This window comes from Mycetomoellerius zeteki, unplaced genomic scaffold (genome assembly GCF_001594055.1).
Source record: "Mycetomoellerius zeteki isolate Tzet28-1 unplaced genomic scaffold, Tzet1.0 scaffold89, whole genome shotgun sequence".
Taxonomy (NCBI): domain Eukaryota; kingdom Metazoa; phylum Arthropoda; class Insecta; order Hymenoptera; family Formicidae; genus Mycetomoellerius; species Mycetomoellerius zeteki.
Window position 1 is genome coordinate 718,832 of NW_017257924.1, and position 27,905 is coordinate 746,736.

General features: G+C 30.1%; 3 protein-coding genes across 3 annotated transcripts; 2 read left to right on the forward strand and 1 right to left on the reverse strand.

Annotated features, from left to right (window-relative positions):
* Nucleotides 1-481: 481 nt before the first annotated feature.
* On the forward strand, nt 482-12,305 carry LOC108730325 (putative fatty acyl-CoA reductase CG5065). The gene is made up of 9 exons (XM_018459945.1): nt 482-806; nt 2,877-3,130; nt 8,431-8,594; nt 10,536-10,671; nt 10,739-10,938; nt 11,158-11,410; nt 11,488-11,678; nt 11,757-12,014; nt 12,087-12,305. Exons 1-9 carry the CDS (start codon nt 761-763, stop codon nt 12,223-12,225), a joined length of 1,641 nt encoding a protein of 546 aa, XP_018315447.1. The 5' UTR covers nt 482-760; the 3' UTR covers nt 12,226-12,305.
* Nucleotides 12,306-12,391: 86 nt separating this feature from the next.
* Nucleotides 12,392-16,058, reverse strand: RpS3A (ribosomal protein S3A). Its single transcript, XM_018459946.1, has 5 exons — nt 15,962-16,058; nt 14,744-14,847; nt 14,002-14,324; nt 13,082-13,243; nt 12,392-12,600 (listed from the first exon to the last, which is right to left on the reverse strand). The coding sequence occupies exons 1-5, from the start codon at nt 16,021-16,023 to the stop codon at nt 12,448-12,450; spliced, it is 804 nt and encodes a 267-aa protein (XP_018315448.1). The 5' UTR covers nt 16,024-16,058; the 3' UTR covers nt 12,392-12,447.
* A 4,363-nt stretch (nt 16,059-20,421) lies between these two features.
* Nucleotides 20,422-25,348, forward strand: LOC108730305 (odorant receptor 46a). Its single transcript, XM_018459906.1, has 5 exons — nt 20,422-20,604; nt 22,792-23,400; nt 23,611-23,718; nt 23,791-23,943; nt 25,262-25,348. The coding sequence occupies exons 1-5, from the start codon at nt 20,434-20,436 to the stop codon at nt 25,310-25,312; spliced, it is 1,092 nt and encodes a 363-aa protein (XP_018315408.1). The 5' UTR covers nt 20,422-20,433; the 3' UTR covers nt 25,313-25,348.
* The last annotated feature ends 2,557 nt before the right edge of the window (nt 25,349-27,905 follow it).

Sequence of the window (27,905 nt, forward strand, 5' to 3'; positions counted from 1 at the left end):
TTTGGAATGAAATTTCACTCCAAAAGATAAGTAGAGAGTATTATATAAATAGCGGTTGTATCATTGTAGTTTTCGTAATCTCAGGAAAAAGGCTATGCCAGACATATACGACGCAAGAAGAGATCGGAACATACGAAAGCAGACGCGAAATTCATCTTGTTCTTATTTTCATCCAAATGTCGCTTGAAGTGGCGATTTTTTCGGCGTGGACTATAAGAATTAATTAATTCGACAGAGCGGCATTTTAATCAGTCTTCTTTTTGTTCCTTTCGAAGACAGGCTTGGAAATGAGGGCCAGTTTGTAAGACTATAGCTAAAATAAGCTATTCGTAGATTCGTGTATACTCAGTTGCGTAAGACTATAGGTTGCGGGTAAAACCCACGTGTGTGAGAATACGCGAATGCATGCGTACATGCATAGTTGTGCGTGTATGTGTGTGTGTGTTTTGTGTGTATAAGTGTGTATGTGTGTGTGTGTGTATACAATTCGCTAAGAAAATAAATGCGAAAGCATCAAGTCGATTCGGCGTGGTACTTTCCCAGTCTACAACGACCGGTTCACCCGACTGAGCATGGCTGAATCCGATGCCGAGCACCACGGCTGAAACAGTTCCAGCCACGAACTCACGTCGCATTCGTTCACCAACCGTTTCTTCTCTCGTGCAGCGGACGATCGATAATCCCGGGCCTTCGATCTGATTGTGACGCACGCCTCGCGCTCATTATCAGTCGCGTCTCTTTCCTGGTCCCTCGATCGTGGATGAGTGCGTGTACGGCTACCGAGGTGTCTACTACGAAACGCAACGGTAAGAAGTGATGTCGCACGTGCATAATTTTGTGCAAACAAACCGGAGTCAAATTTTAGGAAACATTTCTCCGTAAGGACGGTTTTTTTATTGCCTGTTTTATAGTTAATTTTTTTATAATAAAGTCTAAATAAAGTTACGCGCGCTTTCATATTAAAATTTTCACGCGAGTGAAAATAAACGTCCTTGTTACGATACAATGCCTACGTTAAATTAAATTTGCATCGTGTTCTTATAAACGAGTGTTACATCTAAACCACGTTCAAGAACATATCGATTCCGATATTTCAATGTTACGTGCATAAGATCGAAAGAAACACCGATACTCGGAATAAAATTGTATGATTATCCGTGTATCATGTAGTATATCACATGTAATATAATATTATGATGCAAGCTATAGAAGAAATCTCAGCTTTTTGTGACTGTCTCGAGAAAACGTGGTTGATCGATTCAATAATGTGCTGTTCTAACTCCACTTTGAGACATACCTAACAAAATTCAGAAATATCGTAAGTTTAAGTCATATACTTTCGATAAACGTGCTGTAATTTCAAAATATTTGAGCTATTAGTTTCATTTTATTTTTTCAATAATATCATTTTTACACTAATTTTATCAGCAATTTATACGAGTTATAAAAATGAAGTCTCATTTTCTTTTATTTGAAAAAATTATTGTTTTTAATTAAAAATACGTAGTATTCTCTAAATTTATATATTATATATATATATTTCTTTCATTAAACATCTTAAATCAAATTTTTTGAATTAAAGATTCTATTTTTTAATTACTGTTCTTTAATATTCTTTAAAAAACATCATTTCTTTCATTAAAAAAATACAAAACTTTTGAGTATTATATGTATTTTTTAATTAAAGGCATTTTCGATATTGTGAATGCATTTGAGTAATAATTCTTATGTAGCTTGTGTTTTTCAATGAACATAATCCACATTGATAAAAATACTTCTGTAAAAAAGAATATTATACCTAATACTTATTTAATCGAAACATTCCTGTGATATTTGCGTACTGCGAACATCATATTATATTTAGAGGCAAAAAATATCTAATTTCTTCGATAGAAGTCCTGCTTTTAATAAAAAAAATATTTTTTTTATTAAAAATTTATAGAACAAAGTACGGTAATTTTAGATCACATAAATAACTATATTTTACAATTGTAAAAAGATTAGATATTTTTGGAAAAATACTTTTTGGAAAAATATATCATATCAAATATTTTCTTCTATCAAAATCATAAAAAAATATATAGTTGTCTATTTTTCTTATGACCGTTCATATTGTTGTTGAATGATTCAAATGTTGCGAAGTCAAAATGTTCAACAACTTCGATTAAATGCCATTTTTGCACAAGTTAATTAGCGCTCCAACTGCTATGCCTACTTATTCTTATTATTAAGAATATTCTATATTCTTATTAGTTCTCGATTTCATGTTTTATCATTGTTATTTCTTTTTACATTACTTTTATTCGAGAACCTTTTGGAGTTTTTCTTAGTTTTTTATTTCTATAATTTTCAGTTCGTCGATAAATTTGATCTTTCTTGATAATAAGGAAACATTCGATTCGATCGAATTAAGCAACTAGTTTTGCCTTTTCACAAAGTGAGTTTTGCGCACAATATACATATGATGTATCTATTGTCATCCGGTAATTATTAATCTTGAAAGATTTATTTCTATTGTTTGCTATGGAGGTGACTATTGTTTGCAATTATCGGGGCTATAAATATTCAATATACGTACACCGAGTTGCGAAAATGCACAATGATCCAATTTTGATAACTATGATATTTCTCCCGACTTGATTGTGTGCAGTCGCACAATACTTAATTAGCCTGGCGAAACGAGCGCGTCTGTCGGTCACAATCGCTATATGTATAATTATGCATCGCGCAATACGCTCTAGATAGCTTTCCGTTCCGTATAATGTGAATGTAATCATATTTTTTGTCCAATATGCGCATTTCCAAGGAAATGTATTGTTACTAATCATATCGTTAATTACGTACAATTATTTGCCGAACGCTTTTCTGTATTTTAGAAAAACTTTCGAAGGCTCGTACTCGCTCAGTCACGATGGAGCAAAGTAAAACAGAGGACGTCGCGTCGGACAGAATAGCCGAGACTTTCGCTGGCCGCAAGATACTAGTAACAGGTGGCACAGGATTTTTAGGAAAAGTATTAATCGAGAAGCTTCTGCGGTGCCTGCCCGATATAGAGCATATCTACATAATCGTCAGACCGAAGAAGGGTAAAGATCCCAAGCATCGGCTGAATGAAATATTCAATTCTCCGGTAAGCTCCAAGGCCGCTTTCAAAAAGAAATTCTTTATACTTTCTAAAAGAGTTGGCTAAAAGGTGCACGAAGTACCGTTGAAATATGTCAGTTATACAAAAAAAGAATTGTCTTGTCGACCAACTAATTGTGCGGCACGATTACGTTCGGACACGTACGCGATCCTGGTGTGATCTAGCCTATTTCATTTAATACCCGGAAAACTTCACGTTCCACCTTGGTCTCTCTCGAGCTGAGGCACCAAAAAGAGAAAGTGCGTGACTATGACTTTGCTATTGCGCGTTACGGGTTGCATCATTGTTGCTATACGATAGTACGAGGTGCAGCTGAGAATGTTCACGCTTAACAACGTGTGTTTCTTCTCGTACCGCGCGCTTTGGATATTTCTTAAATGAAATTCGCCAGTGAAAGTGTAATAAACCGGACAACATCAATCCGGATTGCAACCGAACCATCTATGTGATGAAAGAAAACGAGTCAAGGCCCCGACTCGAAAATATTGCGAGGGAAGAGATGGTGATTATCGGTATCGCGCTCCTACCGGTCTCGGTGAAAGTACGAATTGCGCATTTCGCGCAGCGTGTTATGTCACGTCTTTCAAATTTTAACGCAATACCGTAAACAAGTACCGTAAACGCTACCTTATACGTACGCATACGCGGTAAAATTTCTATACATTAGACATCAGTTTAATATGATTTTCCGGGTTATAATTGTTTCACCCGAAAGAAAGAAAGAGAACGGTTATTACTAAGATCTTTAACAAGATTCACAGCTACAATCGACATACTTAAATACAACAAACTAGATTAGACTTTGTTAATTTGAAAATTTAGCTAATGCTGACGGGATTGTGCCGTATAGTTTAAGATTACGTTTATATAAAATATTTACATATTGTTTACGTTACGTTTACATGAATTTGTTTGCTATACAATGTAAGCAATATAAAATATGTAAATTATTATAAATTGGACAATACAATACAGAAAAAAGTAATTAAGTTTTACGATTGTTAAATATGTATATTTGATTTTCAAAAAGTAAAAAGGCTGAAATAATTACAAAATTAAAAGAACAAAATAGAGTTACGAGCCGAGCAAGGTCTTTAATGCTAAAAAGTTAAATAACAGCAATAATAAATTTTAAAATAAACATTTCAATCCTAATTAGGTCATTCTCAATGTTAACATCAATTACAATTTAAAAAGTAAAAATCGATACATAATTAAAATATTATCGCTGTGATCATAAATTTTTTACAATAAAAATTAGATAAAATTTTTTTAATGTACTTTTGTTTCCTAAATCTAAATAGTCTATAGTTATTATCTCGTGAAGTTAACAGAGGCATGCCATCAATTCATCACATTGCTCGGAATGTTGTACGCAACATAAAGTCAATATATATATATTCAAAATCAATTACTTAAACATGAGTGGACAAAAATCGACAAAATTACCATCTGACATTACAACAATATAAAACGTGATCCAATTAAACTAAAACTGGCTGCAATTTTAAAACAAGTCGCTAAATTTGTTGTTAGTAAAATCCAAATATTGTATAATAAATCACATGAAAGCAAATTCTGCGCAAAAGAACTCAGGATCACGGTTATCGATGTTCACACGGTTATCGACGTTACTTTAAATATTTGATTTTAATATTATAAAAATATATAAGCGAGATGGAAGTTTTTGTGCAGTTCAAGTGCAATGAGAAAGAATATAGGCTTTGATGATCCACAGATTGTTTTTATAAATAAAACAAAATAAAAATAAAATAATTAACATACTTTACATTATTGTATACGTATATATTTATACGTAAATGTAGATTATTATATTTTACACATAAATGCACAACTCTGCATTCCACATCGCATCCAACACTTCACATCGCATTTCGTTCAAAACTAATCATTAATTCATTCGATGGTGTCGCGTGAAACAATTACCGTGAAAAATTGATACAGATATGGTGACTTTCAATTATGAGCAAAATATTATAGAATCTGTCCATTTGCTATATGATTACCATATTCTTAGCAAAATAAAAATGTTATTAACGTAGTACATCATTTTTAATTGTAATTTTTAATTATATAAAAGGGTGAAAGCCATTATAGTGATATAAATTATTTAATTATGTCTTTGAGAAACAAAGGTTTTTTTTTTTTATTAAGACTTGACTTTTATAATCTTTATTAAGATATTGTTAAGGAAGACGATTTATAATTCACTTCACTTTTTCTTTCACATAGATTGCACTAATGAAATAAAGTTAGTAGGTTAATAAAGTCTACGTATACTACTATGACTTTCACCCATTCATAAATCACAAGGTGCCAATCTAAAGTTTAAGTATTTATATAGAAATATGTGCACATTTATGTATAAACATACATATGTTTATGAGTCGCCCGGGTCCATAAGCGTGTATCCATTAAAGAATGGCATTATAATTGGAAATAGATTTTACTTAATAATATCTCGTTTGTTAATAATGACTACCAAAGAAAAAATTTTTTAGGATCTTTCGACCTGTTTGTCATTAAGAAGTTCTACTTAACTAGTCGCGAATTCTAAAACACCCTGTATATAAACCTGCATACATTATATTATATCATGTTACAACCAGTTAAGATAATTAATATATAATAAACAGGATTTCTTTATCAGTGGAAACGTGAGTTCGAAGTTCAAGAACACGCATAACAAGAAATATGTTGTATGCATAATTAATAATTAACTATATGGGGCATTCCATGTGAAAGCGAACTATGTACTCATTTTCAAAAACGTCCGGATTTTGACGAAACTTACTAATGTTAATAAGTTTAAGGATGCAACCTACGTTGTGCAAAGTCTTAAACTTTTATAGTCCAACTAGTTTAGTAGCTGCAAAAGGAAGAAATTTTGCGATTTGTCGTTATGCATATATCTTTCTAGATTTTTTTTTTGATAGAAAGTGAAATTGATAAAATTAGTGCAGTTTCCTACAAAAAAAAGTCTACTCTTTCACGTGGTGATGTCCTATTTTGAGTAACTCTTCATTATCATTTCTGTTTGAAATATTTAAAATCGCGCCATAATCAGGGACCATCATCGATTTTTGTTCTTAATAGCTCTAAATATAGTATTATATGGAGACTATAATCATACGAAGCCGCATTCTGGGAGGCTTAGCAGTTTTCAAGATATACTTAATTTCAGAAAGACAGCGATATAGGACAAAATGTGTATCCGACTACTTGGGTTACGCGCATTACGCTGCACCAGCATTTTCTAAGAATTCCAAGCATAATATATTAATAAATAATTTCATCGCAGCGCGAAAAATTTAGAGTCATTTGATATTGCTGAGGCACGGTATTGTGTAAATCGATTTTAAAACTTCGCTGCGATCTTGTTTCAGGTGTTGTGCTTGGTCAATGCTGGATTAGCTAGTACTTCATACAATAACAAAAACTTCACATAAAATTGTGAAGTCCTTGTTGAAGCATTTAAGTGAGTATTCTTTCCTATTGTTTAATGTTTGGATACAATTATCGAAATGCGGCATTTGACTGCTGCTTATTTCCAATGCAAACAAATATACAAAGTAACAAAACGGCAAAGTATAGCAGCAGTTAGGGATAAACAATACTTACACAAATAAAAAATATCAGGAGAAACTAAATGGGTAATTGTATCCAAACAGAAAATAATAGGAAAGAATACTCACTTAAATGTTTCAACAAGGACTTTACAATTTTTTTACGTTTTTGAAAATGGGTAGTTCACTTTCACATGGAATGCCCCATACATATATAATGTTTCTTTTACACGATTTAATTCCTATGGAATCAAACTTGTATTCTTTTTTTTATTTTATTTAATATTTTTTTCTAAAGAATTTCAAAACAAGTAATTTGATGTGATTATTTTTTGTTTTTCAGTCATTTAAACAAAAGTTATGCTCAACTAAAACGTTTGCCAATAAAGAAAACTATAAAAGATATTAAAAAACTCATATCTCGAAAACACTAACAGAGATAAAAATCTAAAAAGAAACAATATGTATTTTAATCCGAAGAATATATTTTTTAAATCAGCAAAAAATCGACAGAGATTGATGACGAAGGCCGTTTGATTTAGCGTGAAATGCCCCAATGTATAAAATAGGCATCGAAATCAAATCATGTAAAAAAATATTATTCGTATAATATTATATGCATATAACAAATTTCTTATTGTATGCTTACATAGAAAGAATAGTTTTGCTAGTATATTTAATAATTTAGCTAGATACAGATCTAAAAATAATTTTGTTAACCCTGGTGAAAATTTTTCTCAGAAATTTTCATATAATTTTTCAGAATTTCTATATAATTTGTCAGAATTTCTATATAATTTTATAACTTTCTCACATTTTTTTATACGAATTGGAACACTTCTCAGAAAATTCACATCTTTTTTCAGAATTTTTCATATATATTATATGTTAATATAATATAATATGTTAATTATGAAATATCATAAGAGAGAGAGATAATATATATTTCTAAGATTTTTTGTAAGTATAATTTCTGATGAAATGTTATAAAATCTAAAAAAATATAAATATTTTTTAAAAATTAAGAGATGAGAAATTTCAGAATTCACTTGTATGAAAAATTCTGAGAGAAAATGTAAATTTTCTGAATATTTTCTGAGTATTTTTCTGAAAAATGTTTCAATTCGTATAAAAATTCTGAGAAAAATTTTCACCATTTCATGGTTTCAGAGAAACCATCAAAATAATTATATAAGACGCTCAAATATAATGAACAATACTGTAAAAAATTTTAATATTTTAGCAAACTAGCTTAAATATCTTATATAATTATTTTGATGGCTTAACAAAATTATTTTCAGATCTGTATCTAGCTAAATTTTTAGATAATTTAGCAAACTCGTTCTTTCCGTGTATAGTCTTGAACTTACGCGTTATCGTTTGAAGAAGAAATCCTGTTTTATATTAATTATCTCAACTGGTTACAACATTAATGGAAATTGTGTTCCTGAATGAATGAACCACGAATTGGACCATAAATCCGTGTCAGGAATAGCTATATTCTTATATCTTTTCGCAGTAGTGACGTAACAGTACGTTAATGGTCTATGTGGCTTATATCCTCTAGGACTTTTTTATATATATAACCTCTTCGGATCGCATTTACTTCACTTTACTTTGTTCTTGCAATGTACGATTATGTATGACCTTCGAACGACTGGCGAGTAATGAATGATTCACTTTAAATTAAAATTACAGCTCTTCGAGAAAGTTAGAACTCAAAGAGGATTGCCGGTGCTTGAGAAAGTAGTAACGGCCATTAGCGGAGATGTGGCATCGCCGGGACTTGGATTATCACCGGAAGACAGAAAGATACTTATCGAGAACGTTAACATCGTGTATCATGGAGCAGCTACTGTCAGGTATTGATAATGAAAAAAAGTATGTCGTTACTTCTAATTCGATTCTGAAGTAATTTTAGATTTGATTACGTTATAAATTTAAAGTATTTAAACTATTATTTCTTTAATAAAAAAAAATGCAATTTTAAAAATATTCAGTAAGTAAAATGTTTAGCGATTTGCAGAGTCAAATATTGCTCTAAATTGGTCCATATTACCTCTGTTATGCCAGCAGACATGATCTGATAGTAGAAATCGAGGAAAATATGTCATTTCGTAATCATTTAAATGGAATATGTCACATTAAATGGTTACGAAACGATAGATCCTGCTCGATAGATTTCTGCAGTCAATCCATCGTCTCATTCCGTTAACAGATTCTGTTATATTTTCGCTGGCATTTTCTGCGTGGTAAATAAAATTTGTAGCGAACACTTTTCAAAATCTATTTCTAACTAAAAAATTTATGTACATAATCCTATTGTTTTTTGCTTTACATTCTGATTGATAAATTTCATGACTGTATAAATTATGAAAATATCTCGGAAAATCTCATTTAGATCACCTTGATAAAAAAAATTCGTATATTTTAAAAAATTCTTCATATTTTAAATTTATGAAGACGTCTAAGAAAATCTCTTAACTTTTTCAAATTTTATAAGTTTAGGAAATACCTTCCCTGATAGTCAGTAAAAAGTCGTAAAAGATATGTAAAGTAAAAATAAGCTACGCATGCGCATTAAATAAAAACGTTAATAAACGTATTTCGTATGCCTTTTACTATTTACTGACTGTCAGGAAGGGAAGGTTAACTTTCTTTCATTTTTACAATTGTTTTAAAGCGATTTCATTATTTTACCCAAATTCTCTTTATATACAGGGAGGTGGTGCAGTGGACCTTGTACTACAATAAAAAAAAAAGTTAAAAAATTTTATAACGTTCTTTCGATTTTAGTATAAAATCCATTGCAACATCTCCTAATTTTGCGTCTACTTTATCCTGTAAAAACATTTTTTATTCCGTTCAGTCAATTCGAATATTTTTATACAACTGTAATGTGATAATTTGATCACTTCTGCATCTCCTTAAGTCGAAACATTCATATTAATTTGCTATTTCTTATTCATTCATTTAGAATAAATTTATTTTTACTCTTTTAATTTTTTTAATTGGAATGTTTTATTGAGCATTATCTTTTCTTATAAGTGTATCGAGTCTGAATAATTATTAATATTTAATATTCAGGTTGTAATACTTCCAAATTTTTTAAGAACATCACAGTTTTTATGCATATATATTAACACATATTAATGCGTATACTTTAATGCTGGAAAAAGATTTTCGAATCTGTAAGAAGAAAAAAGTAATTGTTATACAAAAATTATAATTTAGTCGGTAATGCAAATGACTTTAGAATCTATTTACATTACGGCCTCAAAAGATACTTTATTTAATATAAATTGAAAAATGTTTTAAAAAGTTACACAATTCATAGAAATTCTGAAAAATTATGCAAAGAATCCTTAATAAAAAAAATTCTTATATCTCAAAACGATTTTAAGAATTTTTTATATTTTAATATTTATAAAGATATTTTTAAAACAATATTTTTAATTTCTTCAGTATTTTATACATTTTCTTTGAAAGTTTTAGAATCTTAAAATATATTTGGAATTTCAAATTTCACATACATAAAGAATTTTAGAAAAAATATAGACTTTTTCGAAAATTTGAAGTGTCCCAATTAATATAAACGTAATTTCGAAGTGTTCTAATTGATATAAAAAATTTGAGAAATTTTCTAGTTATAAAATTTAAGTAGAAATTAAATTTAAACTATATGTGAGGAATTCTAAGAAAATTTTCCACCAGGATAGTGTTGCTTTACAATTAAGTCGATTATATATAACTTTCGTAAAGTAATGAATGACTAATGATATTCGATCATAATCTTCTTGCAGGTTCGATGAACTGTTGAAGAGAGCAGTACTACTAAATACACGCGGTACGAAACTGATGATAGAGCTAGCCAAAGAAATGAAGCATTTACTTGTGTTTATTCATATCAGCACGGCCTATTGCCATCTCGAAGAACAGGTGAGTAGTTTCTGAATATGTATGTCCGGATGCTCAGAAAATGCTAAATAAGTACCGACTTTGATAGATTTTGTGCGAGAAAACGTATCCTCCGCCTGCGGATCCTCATCAAGTAATCAAATGCGTCGAATGGATGGACGATGACGTAGTCGAGGCAATGACGGACAAAATCTTAGGGAAATTACCTAATACTTACGCTTTCACTAAAGCATTATCGGAGAGTCTTATCGAAGAATCTATGCCACACATCCCATCAGTAATTATGAGGTACCGACGAGGTCTCGTTCAAATTCATAGATAATGAATATTAAATAACTCAATCATACAATTTTATTATTTGATAATACTCTTAAGGCTTCCACGGGTACTTTCTATATAGAAATTATGCGTTCCGCGAGTTATCTCCGTATCCAAATCCATTCTTAGAATGCAATCTAAGAATGGATTTGGACACGGAGATAACTCACGAATTTTATCATTTGTTAGACCAAGCGTAATTATTCCTATCTGGAAGGAACCGATACCCGGATGGACAGACAACATCAATGGACCTACTGGTCTTTTGATCGGCGCTGGCAAGGGAGTAATCAGAACGATGTTCTGTAATGAAAACGGTTATGCTGATTATCTACCTGTCGATATTGCTGTCAATGGTCTTCTCCTTGCCACATGGAATTTTATTTACTTTAAGGATTATGAAAAACGTGTTTTTAATATGACGAGTAGCGCCGAGATTAAGGTAAACGGAAAATAATAAATGTCTGTTATATGCATTTTTTAACAATATCGAAATGAGATTTTTATTTTTGTCTACAGATTACCTGGGCAGAAATAATAAGACGCGGCCGAAAGATAACGGAAAAGATACCTCTAAATGGAGTTGTCTGGTATCCAGGTGGTAGCTTGAAAAAATCGCGATTAATGCACAATATTTGTATATTGTTCTTTCACATGATTCCGGCTTATATTATCGATGCACTTCTTTTTCTGGCAGGATATAAACCGATGTAAGTCGCCGCGAGAGCTATAAAGAGTATTTATACAAGTTTGTTCATTTTGTTCATATATGCTTGTTTGTATCACAGCATGTGTCACATACAACGCCGTATAAACAAAGGATTTGAAGTTTTTGAATATTATGCAAATAATCAATGGGACTTCGAAAACAAACACGTTGAATACATACGGAAAAAGATTAACAGTGTAGAATGTAAAAACTATCGAGTGCACGGCAAAGACCTGGATATAGATGAATACTTTGAAGATTGCATTCGAGCCGCTAGAATTTACGTCTTAAAAGAGATGCCAGAAACGCTGCCCGCTGCTCGTCGACATTTGAGAGTGTAAGTTTGAAATCGCATGAGGAAAAATCACTTTTTTCTGCATACTGATCTAATGTCTTTTCTTGGTTGCAGTATGTATTGGGTGGATGTATTCACGAAGATACTTTTCTTTGTGTTTATTATATACCTACTAGCTTCCTGGAGTGAAAGTTTTAGAACGATGCTTTCGAGCAGTATAACGTATATTACAAAAGAATTAATGAATTTATAATTTAATTAAATAGGATTGTTCTTACCGATCAAGTTTATCGATTCATTCATCAATTCTATCATTTAATCTCAATGATGCGATAGGGGTTAAGTATATAGTGGTAACTTGTGGTACACACTACAGTGTGTGAACTAAATACGGGTAAAAAAAAATGTGAATAAAGGTGTTATTTACACAATCTTCTGATTTTTATTTTTACGAAAGATTTTAAAACACTCATCTTCAAACAGACTCTTGTACTGGTGGTTCATAACCTTCCGGTCTGTCTATCTTAGAACCACTGTCTCCGGCCTCCTCACTCTTGTTACCACCTCCATCTCCGTGCAACTCCAATAATTTGCTAAGCTCGAAGCGTGGTTTCTTCAATACTTTTACCTAATAAAATTATATCTTCTTGCTCTTACTGGCACTCTTAACATTCTATTAATATTATTAAGAATCAACAAGAGTGACGGATCAATTCTAAACTTATTATCTACACCTTGTTTACAGTTTAAAGATATGTATCTGTACTCTACCATGTAGAAATCACTCATGAGATATTTTTGGCTTATATTTTACGAAATTGCAAAATCTGCAATAGAGCTTTTGCAATTTAGTCCTTAAAATTTTATAATAAATAAGATTATCTATACCTCAACTACACTATAGTGCAGATCGAATGAGATATCAAAACAAAATTTTATTTTGCTCTTTTTTTCTAATATCGCTTTGTAGCAGATTGCAGACGATTATTTTGATAATTGCATTTACAACACAGAAATTTAGAGATCACATAGTCTCTTCTGTTGACACTTAACATTTATAAAAAATTGTATTTTATTTTTGCAATTGTATCCATATTGTTATTATTTACCTTACGAATATAAACATCGTGCAGAGGATAAATTCCCTGCGAGGCTTTCTCGATGTCCTTCGCTGTGGCATCCGGAAGTAGTTTACTAACCACGCCTTTCAAGTCAGTTTTGGTAACATCTTCCGTAATGGTTTCAACCATCTTCTGTCTGATTTTCTTTACCTAAATTGAGTCATATATTATAGATGAGAAATTGATAATACTTTTGAGGCTTTCATGGATATTTTTCTTCAGAGATGGAAAATGGTTTGCGAGTTATCACCATGTTATGATCCATTGCTAATGTCAACGTTTCGTGAACTTTGCCGTTCACTTCATTACTTCCTCTCGTCCTGATGAAGTGAACGGTAAGATTCACGAAACATTGGCAATGGATCATGACACGGCGATAATCTGCAAATCCTTTGGTATCTCAAAAGAGAAATTATATCATAGATGAGAAGTTAAATAAAAAAATAATAGAAGGCTCCTCTAACAAAACAAATAAATGAAAAATTAATGTTTTTAACAGTATCAATAAAATACTAATTCATGACTAGCTTGAAATTTACAGATTAACATTTCATGTTATTACATAGACAGAAATTAACCCCTTTTTAACATTCTTTAAGCATATTCGATTCACTTTGATGGAAGCTATGCTCAGAAAAACTAAAGGTATATACTTTCAGAAACTAGAAAAAATATCCTGTGAATGAAGACATTTATAAATATCCCCAATTAAATAAAAAAAATCTTTAATCTATATGACATATCATGTAGCATGTTCATATATCACTACTTACTGAAAATGAAAGTAGTGTGGTAAGAGACTGCATTATAATATATGCAATACCTCATTCCATTCAACTATTGAGAAAGTTAAAACGGATAATGGAATTGCATATAACATGGGACAAATAATTCACTGGAATACAAACCTGTGCATGTTGGGCATAACATGTCTTCCTCGTGCTCAGCTGATCTTTATTTGTGAAACCAATACAGAAAACTCGAAGCAGATAGCCGTCCGTGGTCTTCACATCCACATTGGCTTCGATCAAAGTTTGCCATTTTTTTACCATTGATCTAAGTTTATCCGTTGTCAAATCCATCCCATGGAAATTGGTTAATACGTTACGGCCTTGAACATCTTCAGCAATCAGTCTGAATTTTCGGAAGGACCTCTCTGCATCTTGATCGCTTTGTAAGTCAGCCAGAGACACTTCAAATACTCTGAACTTCAATCCCTCCGAAGCGATCTCTGCAGAATGAAATAAATATCTTGTAACAAATATTAACAAATTCACAGCCACGAGTATTGATAAATAATATTAAACTTTTAATTTATGCTATGTCAGTCATTAACTTAATCATAATTAATATATATACAATTACTTATATTTATAAAATGATAACTAGGTTTAATAAAAATAGAAAGATATAAAAAGTATTCTGTAAGTAAACAAGTAAATATTTATATTTACTATAATTAATTCGAATTTTGTTGCACTTATTACAAAATAATTCACTTGGCATGAAAGTCAGCTGCAATAGATAGTAAATGTGTATATACAAGATAATTAAGAAAACTAAAGAGATATGAAACTATATGCAACATAGAATTTACATACAAAAAAATATTCAATTTTAATTAGAAAGCTTAACGAAAAAAAATCTTACTTGTTCCTTGAGTTCTGTTAACCAAGGTTTTTCCAACCTGCCGATTGGCAAACATAGATGGTGCTTTAACATCATACCAGTCCTTGCGAGTAAAAGGATCCACACTGAAATAATAGCACTCATATGAGAAAACATGCAAGAAACGATTTATTAATAATAAATTTTACAATTTCCTCTCTTATAATTTTTTATATATATGTATAATATACATATATATCTACACCGGCAAGTATTTTATATATATATATACACACATACAGGATATTTCATTAGAAACGATCTCAAATATCTTTTAAATAGTGCATTTTAGAGAAAAATGTTTCAGATAAAAATGGAACGGTTTCGAGAGAGACATATTTTAGTCACATTGTTTTTTTTCTAGGTAGAAATGCCAAAAAGATACAAAAGTCACTTCTACTTTAATAATTATTAATGCCTTATCTAGGTATAACATTAGGAAGACTATTATTCTTTCTGTAGAAAAAAAATCATATTTTATAATAAGAGAGAGAATTCTTCAGATTTTTATTTAGAAAGATTTCTTTAAAAATATCTTAAACTTATTCAAATTTTATAAGTTTTTCTTCCAATATTACAGAATGAAAAATCTTAAAATATTTTAAGCATATATAAGAATTCATAGAATTCTAAAAACACAATGTCGCTAGGACTGTGAAAAACAGAAAAATAAACTCATTTGTTCAGGCAATCAAAAGAAACTATAACTTGATTAATACTAAATAATTAAACGATTATATACTCCAAAATTTGAAAATACAACAGTTCGAATCACTCTTATCAACTTAAATAATTTATACACAAAGTTGATTATGTTAGGATTTGTGTGAGTGAAAATCTCGCACATTAGATAACTTATAACATTACAATTTTTAACGCATGTGACAATCAGATTATTGGTGTTGCTTGAAAAATCTCCAAAAATGTTGATACTTAAAACAAAATAAGCGTTGAAAAGAAAGAAAGCAAAGATGTTGAATGAAAACAATGCTAACAACGCAAACAGGCATTTAAAAGCTAGATAAGATGCATTTACGTTATTATATCGAGTTAAAAAGAAATAATGCAGTAGACACGCGTCAGCAGACACACAAGTATCCGACATAACCAAAGACATCGCGCGAAATAGTGACTCGATGAGAAATTCTTTGTGAACATAAAAGATCCGGCTACAATTGAGATACAAAATATTTTACTTACATCTTCTTCTTCACGCCCTTCTTACCACCTTTCGAAAGGCCTTTATTCTTGCCTACCGCCATGATTGCGTACCACAGGCAAAAAGAAACACTCCCAACGTGCCACGGTCCCAAGTCTCAACTCCCAAGCCGTCAATACCGCTCAAGCGGAAACACAGACTATAGCGAGTGCTTAGCGACTAACACAATAGGTGCATTACTAGTAACTTTCTATTGAATTCTTTTAATTTTGGCGATACGTGTAAACATATACATAATATATGTATTTAATTAATCATTTTGATGCATATTGTACCACTTTAGTACATTATTTTTTAAAATTGCTAAAATTAACATAGGCCTAGTTTACATTGAGCACTTGATACTCTACGGGTAATAACTAGTAACTTTCTATTAAATTATTTTAATTTCAGCGATGTGTTCAAAGAATGATATACTGAATTGATACAATATGCATCAAAATGATCAATTAAATACACATATCATGTATATTTTTACACGTATCGCCGAAATTAAGATAATTCAATAGAAAGTTACTAGTTCGTACTCGTATTAAGTGCACGATGTAAGCTCATACCTGGTTTTTGGTTTGTGCTTCGGTCTTAACCTAAAATCCTAAAATTCAGCCAATGGAATACAGATTTCAGTTAGGATCAATTAAGACTGGCAGCCCTATTGGCTGAATTTTGGAATTTTAGGGTTGAGACCGAAGCATAAATCAAGCATAAGCCATAATTTAATAGAAAGTTACTAGTTAATACGCATATTAAGTGCTCGGTATAAAAGGGTATAAACTTTTTTACTAGAAAGTACAAGTGTACAGTACTTTTATGTAGCTCAGGGTAGCGATCGTGAAGTAAGACTAAGGAGATATAACTGTGTAGATTGAAAATGGTCCCGAAAAATGTTCCGTGTACTGCCATATCCGCCGAACGGAATAACTTGCAACATTCCATCGCCATATTGAATATTTATATGTGTGCAGTATACTTGCGACTGTGTCATACATATGTGTATTAAATACGTGTCTCCTAAAAAGTAGAGTAGCTTGCCCTCCTAAAATTTTAATAAAAATATATCCATTCGTCGCGTTTTCACTCAAAACGAACGAACTTCCATTATCGTTCTTTATCAAAAGCTAAAAAGTAATAAAATATATTATTTTTATATGAATATTGGGTCCATTATTGTCAATTTCCATTATTTATTTATTTTTATTTTTTTTTCATTATTTTCGGAATGACAAATATCCTAACCTGTAGTCTCGAACTTTAACGCTTAATAACTCGGTTCACAAGGCCGATCGCCACATTTTTCTTACAGATTCTTTCGTTTTGAGTGAAAACGCGACGAATGGGTAAAAAGTGAAAATTTTTACCATTGAAGTTAATGGAGAAAATTTTCACTTTTCACTTTTCACCCTAGGGAAAAAAGTTTCATGATCGATACCCAGGAACGACACCTAGCACTTTCTCACTATAAATTAGGAGCGACATCTGGTTTCTTAGAAAAGAGAAAAGAGATAGGTGTCAGCAGTGCGAAGAGTAATTATAGATATAGGACGGAATCCATAGACGTTGCTCAAGATTCAAGATCATATGCTCGTATCACACTACGTGACTACGCATTGAAGATTGAGGATTCAGCCAGGCTCACTTTACATGCTTTTTACGATCATTTACTGGCTATCAAGGGAGGAAAGCACAGTTTCTGCCCATTTTTACAAGTGTTTTAAAGCGATTTCGTCATTTAGATTCATTCAAATTGTCTTTATTTACAAATGGCTTGCAGCATAAATTAATGTATTTCTCGCCTATGACGTCACGATTCCAACATGGCCGCCACGACTACTCAAGAACCTTAATTAATAGATTCGTAATCAGCATGCCTTAAAAAACACACTCAGATTTATTTTGATAAAAAATTCTATTACTGACGTGTAACTCTAAATATAAAACTTCATGTTAAATATTTTATAAATATTGTGTGCTGTCTGGGTAATTATTTCGCTTTCATTAATAGTTCGTGAATAATAATGTTCTATTTTTTTCTATTGCAATCTATCGATGATAAAGACGGATAGATGGATCTTACGTATATATGTCTCGTAATCGGTGGCAAATTGTAAAATTACTTTATTAAAAGAATATAATTAAGAAAATACACACACAACACACACAATCAATGTAATTTATTAATTACTTTTATTATACTGTTAATAATTAATCTGTATTGAAACAAGAGTGTATTATATATCTTTACTGGTTACTTCATATAAAAGGCTTTCAAATTGCATTACTGACCTGATAGTACGAAAAGAGAAAATATGTCAATATCGTAAATGTACTTACGAGAAAAGGTGACTATCGAGCGCAGGTGACTGAGAGGGGTCCCTTTACTAAAACAGACATCTGCTTATATCCTCAAGTTATCTAAGCTGTTAGCATCAATATACATATACATATATTACTAACAACGAGACAACGACAATGTTTCGATCGACAGTATAGAGTCTTCTTTATCTCAGAAATAAAAATAATCGTAAATACCTCTCTCTATCGTTGTAAAGAAGATAAATTTATGGAAAATTGTAGAACGTCATTGATCAATTCAGCATGTGCGCATATATATGTTTAATAAAACTGCATGCGCAATAATTTTGTAAAATGTACAAGAAAAATATATCAATAATATACATATATATACGAAAGAGATAAGCGACAAGCATACGTGCAGGTGACGAACGAAAAGCTTTATTATCCAGACTCTTGTTTATATCCTCACTATGACTCTGATTGTATATAAGTATCAATATTCTTCCGATGTCGTGCACGAGTTAACCACGGTATACCAATAATATTATGATCAATAAAATAGTCTTTCTAATCTCGTATAAGAAAAGAGAATCGTAAATCTGTCTACCTTTAATAAGTTAAATGAGAAGAAATAACCCTAATCTCGATACATTTTGTGCAACTCATGCGGTCTCGCGAACCGTCTTGCCATTCTCTTTGAAGTGCAATTTTCTTTATGTCTATAGGTTGTCCCTAGTCATAACAAACCTAAATTATGATCCATTTCAAACAATTCTACATCGAATGACATATTAAATTGATTACAAGAATAGCTATTAATTTTTCAAGTCTTCGATAGATAATACGTACAATGCGAATAATAGTCAATGAAAAGATAGGCTTCAAAGAAACGCTAATACAAATTGCAATCGTTCAATAACAGTTTGAATGTGGCTCAGCAAGGTAGAAGGTAAAATCTCTTTCTCGGACTTGGTATCATTAGCTGTAAACCTATCGTATCAGTAACATTGGCAGATATTTCCAGCGATATGTCTCAGTTCAAAGTCTTCTAACAGAAAAGCTTGTTCTTGAAACTCGCACTTACGACAGTGGAAATTTCAATACGACGTTTTATACAAAGTCTGACATGCTTTGTATATACATATATAATGTGGCAATGTTTGAAAATTGATAATTTCTTTTAGATGTTTGAAATATATTATTCTAAATTTTTACGTAACAATAAGTGTCGTAACAAAATCATAATAACGTTACTGTGTGACTTATTATTAGTTATAAAATGGAAAAACTCATTCGTCCCAGTTTTTATAAACATAGTTTTAAAATGTTAATATTATTGGACCAATCACCGATTATACTTCGAATTTTATCGGAAACATTTAATTGTAATTAATATTATTCTGATTAATATTAAATTTGCAGGAAATTATAAAAATACAGTATTGGGAAGATATAGTATTAGGAAGATAGAAATCAAAGATAATATCTCCCATTAAGGAAATTAAATTACTTCTCTATCAACTTAAATCAACTCCAAAATTTAAATTTCTCTGACATTTAAAAAATATTGAGTCTTTTTAATTTAAAAGCCGTCTCTTTGAATTATACAAGTGTTCTATTTTAATTTTACATTCAAATATCTCAAAAATATCAAAAAATGTTTCAGGCAAAAATTGTGTATATGAAGGGAGACAAATAACAGTACCTAATCAATTTTAGAAAAAATATATTTTTCAAAGAATTGTATGATTTTTTTACACAATATGATATAAAAAAGAAACTACTCTATCTATTAATTTTTTTCCGTTATCTTGATCTTGATACTTGTATACGTAGAATAATTAGTGGAATCATTATGTACAAAAATCATAATTCCATTTTTAAAAATGGTAGTAATTTTTATGTGTGATCTTTGAAAAATCGAATATAATGCTTCTCCGAATATTGATTTTATCATTATCTGTCTCCCTATAAAATATACAACATTTGTCACCAATTTTTTCCGTACTTTTTATATTTTTCGAAATATTTTAACATGAAAATTAAAATGGGACATCCTGTACACGCAGGTATTAAAATGATTCATAAACAGTTGAAAGCGTATCGCACGTATCAACAATTCCTTCAAACTCTGCTCACTCTCTGTGGTTGTTGGTACATGCCCACAAAATCCGGCAAATCTATATATTACTGGTCAATTTGTGTATTCGTAGCGATGATTACGTATACAACGATGAGCTTGCATATGTGTTATATCCTTAGACATAACTTGAAAGTTATGATGAAATTTGTTGGTATAACAATAACTGGACTTGGCGCCATTCTCAAGGTACGATTTAGGAGGACATAGTATTTTATTACATAAGAGGACAAAACCAGAAAAATATTTTTCATTTATATATACAGGGTGTTTGGAAAATAATGAAAACTCTTTCGCATAAGATCAGAATGGACTAAACTGAGAAGAAAAGTCCTCTATTTTACAATTTTCACAATAGTTAACAAGATATTAATTACTAAAAATTGTCGAAAATTGATCTTCAATAATTTTTTACTCAAATACTATCATCACTTTACAGAAAAACTGTAAGAGACAAAAATTATTTATTTTCTTTTCATAAAGCTCTAAGAATTTTTTCAGAATTTTTTATCAACTTTTTAGTACTGCATTTTCTTATTTTTACCAACATGAGAAAATATGGTATTAAAAAATTCTGAAAAAATTCTCAGAACCTTAGAGAGAAGAAAATAAACAATTTTTGTCTTGTACAGTTTCTCTGTAAAGTTAATAGTATTTGAGTAAAAAATTATTGAAGACAATTTTTAGTAATTAATATCTTGTTAACTATTGCGAAAATTGTAAAATGGTAGAGGACTTTTCTTCTCAGTTTAGTCCATTCTGCCCCCCTATACGAAAGATTTTTTATTATTTTCCAAACAACCTATATACAATAAAATTATGTATACAAAAAAAAATATTAATAAATTAATTTATTAATATATTAATCTCCTGAGGACTGGCAAGTTTTTGGACGACGTTTAAAATTTTGAATTTAGAATTTTGTTAAAACTACATTTTATTGACTATGTATATTATATTGCATCGATGTACATAAAAGATGTCACTGCAAAACCGATATACATATTAGCTTCGGTTCGACCGAAAAATTTTTTTCGGTATTTGAGCTTTATATCGTTATGATTCTACAATAACTTTTTAATTAGAATAATTAGCACATTTGCATTAAAAAATTTTATAATAAATAATTATAAAGAATTATTATACCGAAATTTGGGATATAGTAAAATAATAAAAAAACATTTGAAATTACATCAATTATTTACTTCGTAAAATACATAAGTGTACATGCATATAAAATATTAAGTAATGAAAGAAATAAAACATCTTTTTATAGAAAAAAAAAATTTTTAATGTAGTACTGTGTGGTATCGTTCAAAGCGCGGAAGAACGCAAAAAGGTACTTCTCATTCGCAATAAATGAATTTCGTTCTTTTTCGAATCAGGTATTTTGAATAAATTACACATTGTCATTCACTTTTTGCCACTCTAAAATATGCTATTGCATATTTCGTTTGATATAATAAAATAAATAGCAAATACAAAAGTACATTCCCTGGTAGCAAGTTATGTCATTTTGTCGTCATTTTGACGTTATTTTATATATAATTTTATGCATTTGTATATAAATGGACATATTTTATATATAATTATGTATAATTCTATATAATTTTATATGTAAGTTTATATATAAATATATATAATTATATATAAAATACGTTCATTTATACACAATTATATAAAATATTATATATCTTTTTATATAATTTTACATAATTATATATAAAACATTTTTTCCCAGGATATTACAGTGAATTATGCTTTCACGAAAAAATAATATTATTTACACCAAACACACAAACATGAAACAGCATAGAAAGTTTGCCTATTGTACAGAACGACTACTAAAAATCATCTATAACGACTAGAAGTTTCGGCAAGATTAGGGCTAATTTTCTCCTACCCACCTGCTCTTCTTTCATTACAGACAGGAAATTTCCATACCAATTATTATTTGTATGAGATACTGAAGTACTATAAAAAATTAAAATCCCAAAAAATTCACTTAAATCGTCAAAAGCCGATACGGCTTCCGGTCCTCTAGAGGTTAATGTACATATATAATATGATAAATACAATATAATATAATACAATATAATAACATATATATTTATGCATTAAACTTCATGGAATCACTTAGATTGCAAAACTGCAACAGAAACAATTTATAAGAAAGAAACATATTTATCTAATGCATCGATTAATCTTTTTATAAACACTATTTCTATAAATATTCATTTGTAACGTGTTTCCAAAAGAGGAAGAAATTTCGAACATTACAAATTTAAAATCGTTTAATTAAAGATACTACGTCAATCTTTGAGTAATTTCAATTTTTGCACGGGAAAAAATTACGCATCTCTGGTCTTTTTTAAGGTGGTAACCTTCATGATAAATCGTGACTCTCTGATAAATTATCATCGGACACTGAATAATCTTTTCGAAGAGGAGCTTATGAAGAATGAAAAAATCCAGACGATAATATTTTCGTCCCTACGCACAATATATACCCTGGCATATACATATTTCGCCATCCTGGTGATAGTAATATTCGCATTCTTTGGTTCTTCGTATATCTTTATAATTCACAACCTTCTCTACCTTCATTTATCCACGAACTATACCCTGCCGCTCAGCAGGGGAGTGGGGTGGTTCTGGCCCATTCCCCATAATTTTTTATATCATCTACATCTGTTCTACGAAACAAGCCTAATAATACTCAGCACCATGACAGCGTGCGGTGTCGACAGTGTTTTTGGCTTTTATGTTTATCAGTTTAGCTCAACAATACGTGCCATGACCTTCACTCTTACGAATCCTCTGTCCACCGAGAAGTTCTCGGATATCCTGAGAACATGCGTGGTGAAACATCAGAAGCTACTGCAATGTCGCAAAACGCTGGAGCACATCTATGGGCCCATCGTCTTTTGGCATATTGTCACCAATGCCATGCTTCTATGCTCGTTGATGTACGACTTAATATCAGTATGTAAACACATTATTGCAAAATGTTATGAGATATTTGATTTTATGGTACCTAGTCTGCTGTGTGCAGTGCTGTGTGCAGTTGTAATCTGTCACAAAATATAGAACCAAAGACTGCACTGTGCTTGCAAATTTTTCACTCAGCTAATGGTATTGCGTAATATACAAATATTCACTAATATAATATTAATCGTTAAACGTTTACAATAGTTACCAGACTATAATTTTTACAACGTGTCCGCGTCTCTAGTATATGCTGTAATAAAATTACTTCAAACATTTATATACGCATGGCATGGCACTTTTCTCACAAATGCGGTAAGTTTTTATAATCTGATAAAACGATTATTATATAATTCAAAATTGACTATTTTGAATACATATATTTAGGGCGAGGATTTTCGTAAAGGAATATATTTTGGTAAATGGCCTAATTCTAGTCTCGATCGTCATGTGAGAACAAATGTTATTCTAATAATGATGCAAAAACCAATGACTGTAAACGCATTTTTTTCTCCCGTCGATGTAATCATGTTTACCAATGTAAGTATTTCAATTATAATACAGTTCAATAAAAAAAAACATCACAACAGACTAGTCATTTTCTATACTTATAGCTTTGGACTCTCTGAATACAAATCTGGTTTTCAAATTGTTCCATTAACTTACAATTTTGAGAAATTTTCAGTAAATTTGTAAAAAAAGGACTGTTTTACGTATTTTATTAATTTTAATTGTTTCAAGAGAGAGAATAGTAGTGTATTCTATCTATACATTACTTATAAGACCACTTCTTTATTTCTATCAAAATGGTTTCAACGCTATGCTCCGTTCAATACTATAATATTGACCAATATACACTACATATAAAAATTATAATATGATATAATACATAAAAATCACACTTTTCTTATAACTTTAATTGCAAATGTCTCAAAATAATAACGTAATAGAACAATTTGAAAACCAACTTCGTATTCAGCATCCAATTAAAGAACTGTTGAAAATAACTAGTCACCTTCTGTTTGAAAAAAAATTTTTATAGAACTGTGTAATCAGTCGAATTTATCAGACAAGAGAATCCCGTGAAGTATCAAATTATGATTTTAATGAAATTTTTTTACACTTAGGTTACGTAAATGAATTTAGAAAGCAATAATAATATTGGAAACGTAACCAAAAAAATTTTATATATATCAGAAAAGAGACGTTATTTTTAAAATTTTTTCTTGTTAATATCTTTTTATCAAGTAACGAGCGACGATTAAAATCTGTTGGTCATTCAGGGTCATGATCTTAACAAAATATATGTCAAAGTTATTGAAATCGATGAGATCACCCATTTTCTAAAATTTTCCCCTGATATTTTTTAAATTGTAACGTATTTGTATACAAAGTTTCATTAAAATCAAAATTTGACACTTCGCGAGGTTCCTTTGTAAGCGAAAGTTTACGACTTTCCAGTTACTTTTAATTTTATCCATTACATTATTTTAAAGTAGCATCGATATCTTATTTTTGCAAAAATAAAAGATTCAGAACTTGGGAAAATACAAATTCCAAAAAATTTAAATTTAATAATTGAGCAAAGAAATTAAAATTATTTTAAAATATATATGATTTATATATTATAAAATTTAGCCAAAACGAATAATGAAATAAAGAATTACAAGATTTCAAGTGCCGTTCTAATTATATTAGAGTTGGAAGATTATTTTATATGTGAAATTAATTTTTCCAAATTGCTAGCAATTTTATTTTTTGCAAGGCTTAGAAAAGTCTATACATTGGCTAATAATATTTACAACTGCATACTTTTTGCATATTAATCTAATTCTATTTATTTCGCTTTTATTAATAGTCCGTGAACGCTACAATGTCCTATTTTTTCCTGTTGCAATCTATCGAATAAAGACGGATAGAGATGGACGATACGCATGTTTTGTAACCGCCGACAAATTTGTAAAATCATCATGTTATCATTGTGTTATTAATATAATTTAAAGAAATGCAATCAATGTAATTTATTAAGATTTATTTCATTATTATACGATTAATGCTTAATTTATATTTGAATAATAGCGTACTATAACGTTAGACTTAATCCGTTTCATCTTTACACTTACATGCACGTTACATCTTATCAAATAAAAATTCATGTGCAAGATACGGGCTTAGCAAGAAAGCTTTTAAAAAATTGAAAAAGGCTCAATTATTCAGTCGTTCAATAAGGTGATATTCACAATATCACCTTTAAATCTTTTTTAGAATAACTTGATTTAAAGTGCATGGATTTTTACCAAATTATATTTTGATGAAAGGTATAACTGCATATTTCGATGGTAAGTATACTTACTGAATAAAAATAATTTTTTATCAAAAATAAAAACAACTTGTAAAAAATTAATCTTATTTTAAATTTAAAAAAAATTATAAATCGAATAATGGAACTTCGAATCGCTATAACAAGTTTAAGGTAACACCCAAAAAAAATATTCTGTCATTTAGCGGTTCCGTGTTAATGTCAAAAGATTTTCCATTTAGGTATATGACCTCAAGAGGATACTCTACAAAATGAAGGAATTTCGTATAATCTTAAAGTACTGGATTTAGGATTGCGATCCTCTCAATACTAAAAGAATGTCTTGTATATACTGACGTGTACGCGTATTACTGTAGAACGTAAATGACAAATATCTTCTAACAAGTAAGCGTGTCGCTAGTATTTTGTGTATCCTTTTATTTCAAAAGGCTATTCGAGTTATTATAATAGAATTTTCTATAGAGGAATTTATTTTTGATCGTAATTCATATGTCCTCATTTTTATAGATGAATACATGTTATAAATAAACGCACCTGATTAATGTAAGATTAATGTAAGATTTTTTGCTTAGAGGAAATGCTAAGAGGAATTCCCCGCTTATCGGCAGAATATTTTTTTTTGGGTGAAAAATACTGTGAAACACAAATCAACCAGTTTAGAATATGAAAACAATAGAGCACACAAAAAAATGAAAACACAATTTTATGACAATCATTAGAAGTTTAGAAAATCATTCCATCTTATATACTTGGATGTTTTTCCCTTCAGATAGATAGAAATAGTAAATGCGTTGCACCTTCTATCCTTCGTTATACGATGCGCATACTCGAATTAATCATTAGAAATAGCCAACAGTAAATAATTAAATTTACACACAGCTGCCTAATATTCATCATTTTTTCAGAATTTTTTTTAATTTGAAATTTTTCTTAATTCTACTTTAGCATTGCGCAAAAGACTTCGAAGGATAACACATTCACCATTTTGTATAAAATATATTAAGAATGTGATTTTATCGAGCACAAATATTTTGAATAGGCCATTTTGAATTCACTTAAATTATGTTAAAATAGAATATGACATAAAATAATATAATACATTGTATTATATAGATTTTAAATAAATAAAGAAGTGTAAAAGAATAATAGATTTTATTTATTTTTTTAATTATAGGTTAATTAGAACGTTATTTTATTTGTCAAGTTGACATCTTCGAATTCTTATTATTTTCCGCAAAGCATAGAAAAGTTTCTACATTAGCCAATAATCTTTAAAACTACATACATTTACGTATATTAAACTAATACTAATTGTTGCACTTTCATTAACAGTTCATGAATAATAATATCCTATTTTTTTCTATTGCGATCTATCGATGATAAAGACAGATAGAGATAGACCCTATGCGTATATCTTTTGTAATCGGTAGTAAATTGTAAAATTACGTTATTAAAAGAATATAATTAAGAATATGTAATCAAATTTATTGACACTTTTATTATATTATGTATAATCTATAATGTATAATCTATATTGAAACGAGAGCGTATTATATATTTATTGGTTAATATATATAAAAGGGTTTCAAATTGTACATTGACCTAGTACGTAAAGGGAAAATATGTCAATATCGTAAATGTACTTACGAGAAAAGGTAACTATCGAGCGCAGGTGACTGAAAGGGGTCCCTTTACTAATACAGACGTCTGCTTATATCTTCAAGTATCTAAGCAGTAAGCCTCAATATATATATATTGCTAACACAATACAACGACAATGTTTCGATCGACAGTGTAAAGAGTCTTTTTTATTTTATTGTTAGAAATAAAAATAATTGTAAATCTACCTCTCTCTATCGTTGTAAAGAAGATAAATTTATGTAATTGTGAAACGTCCTCGATCAATTCAGCATATGTTTAATAAAGCTGCGCATTAATTTAGTAAAATGTATAAGAAAAATACATCAATAATATATACATACGAGAGAGATAAGCGATAAGCATACGCGCCGATGAACGGACCCTCAATTATCCAGACTTCTGTTTATACCTTCACTACAACCCTGATTGTACATAAGTATCAATATTCTTCCGATGTCGTGCGCGAGCTAACCACGGTATACCAATAATATTACGATCAATAAAATAGTCTTTCTTATCTCGTATAAGAAAAGAGAATCGT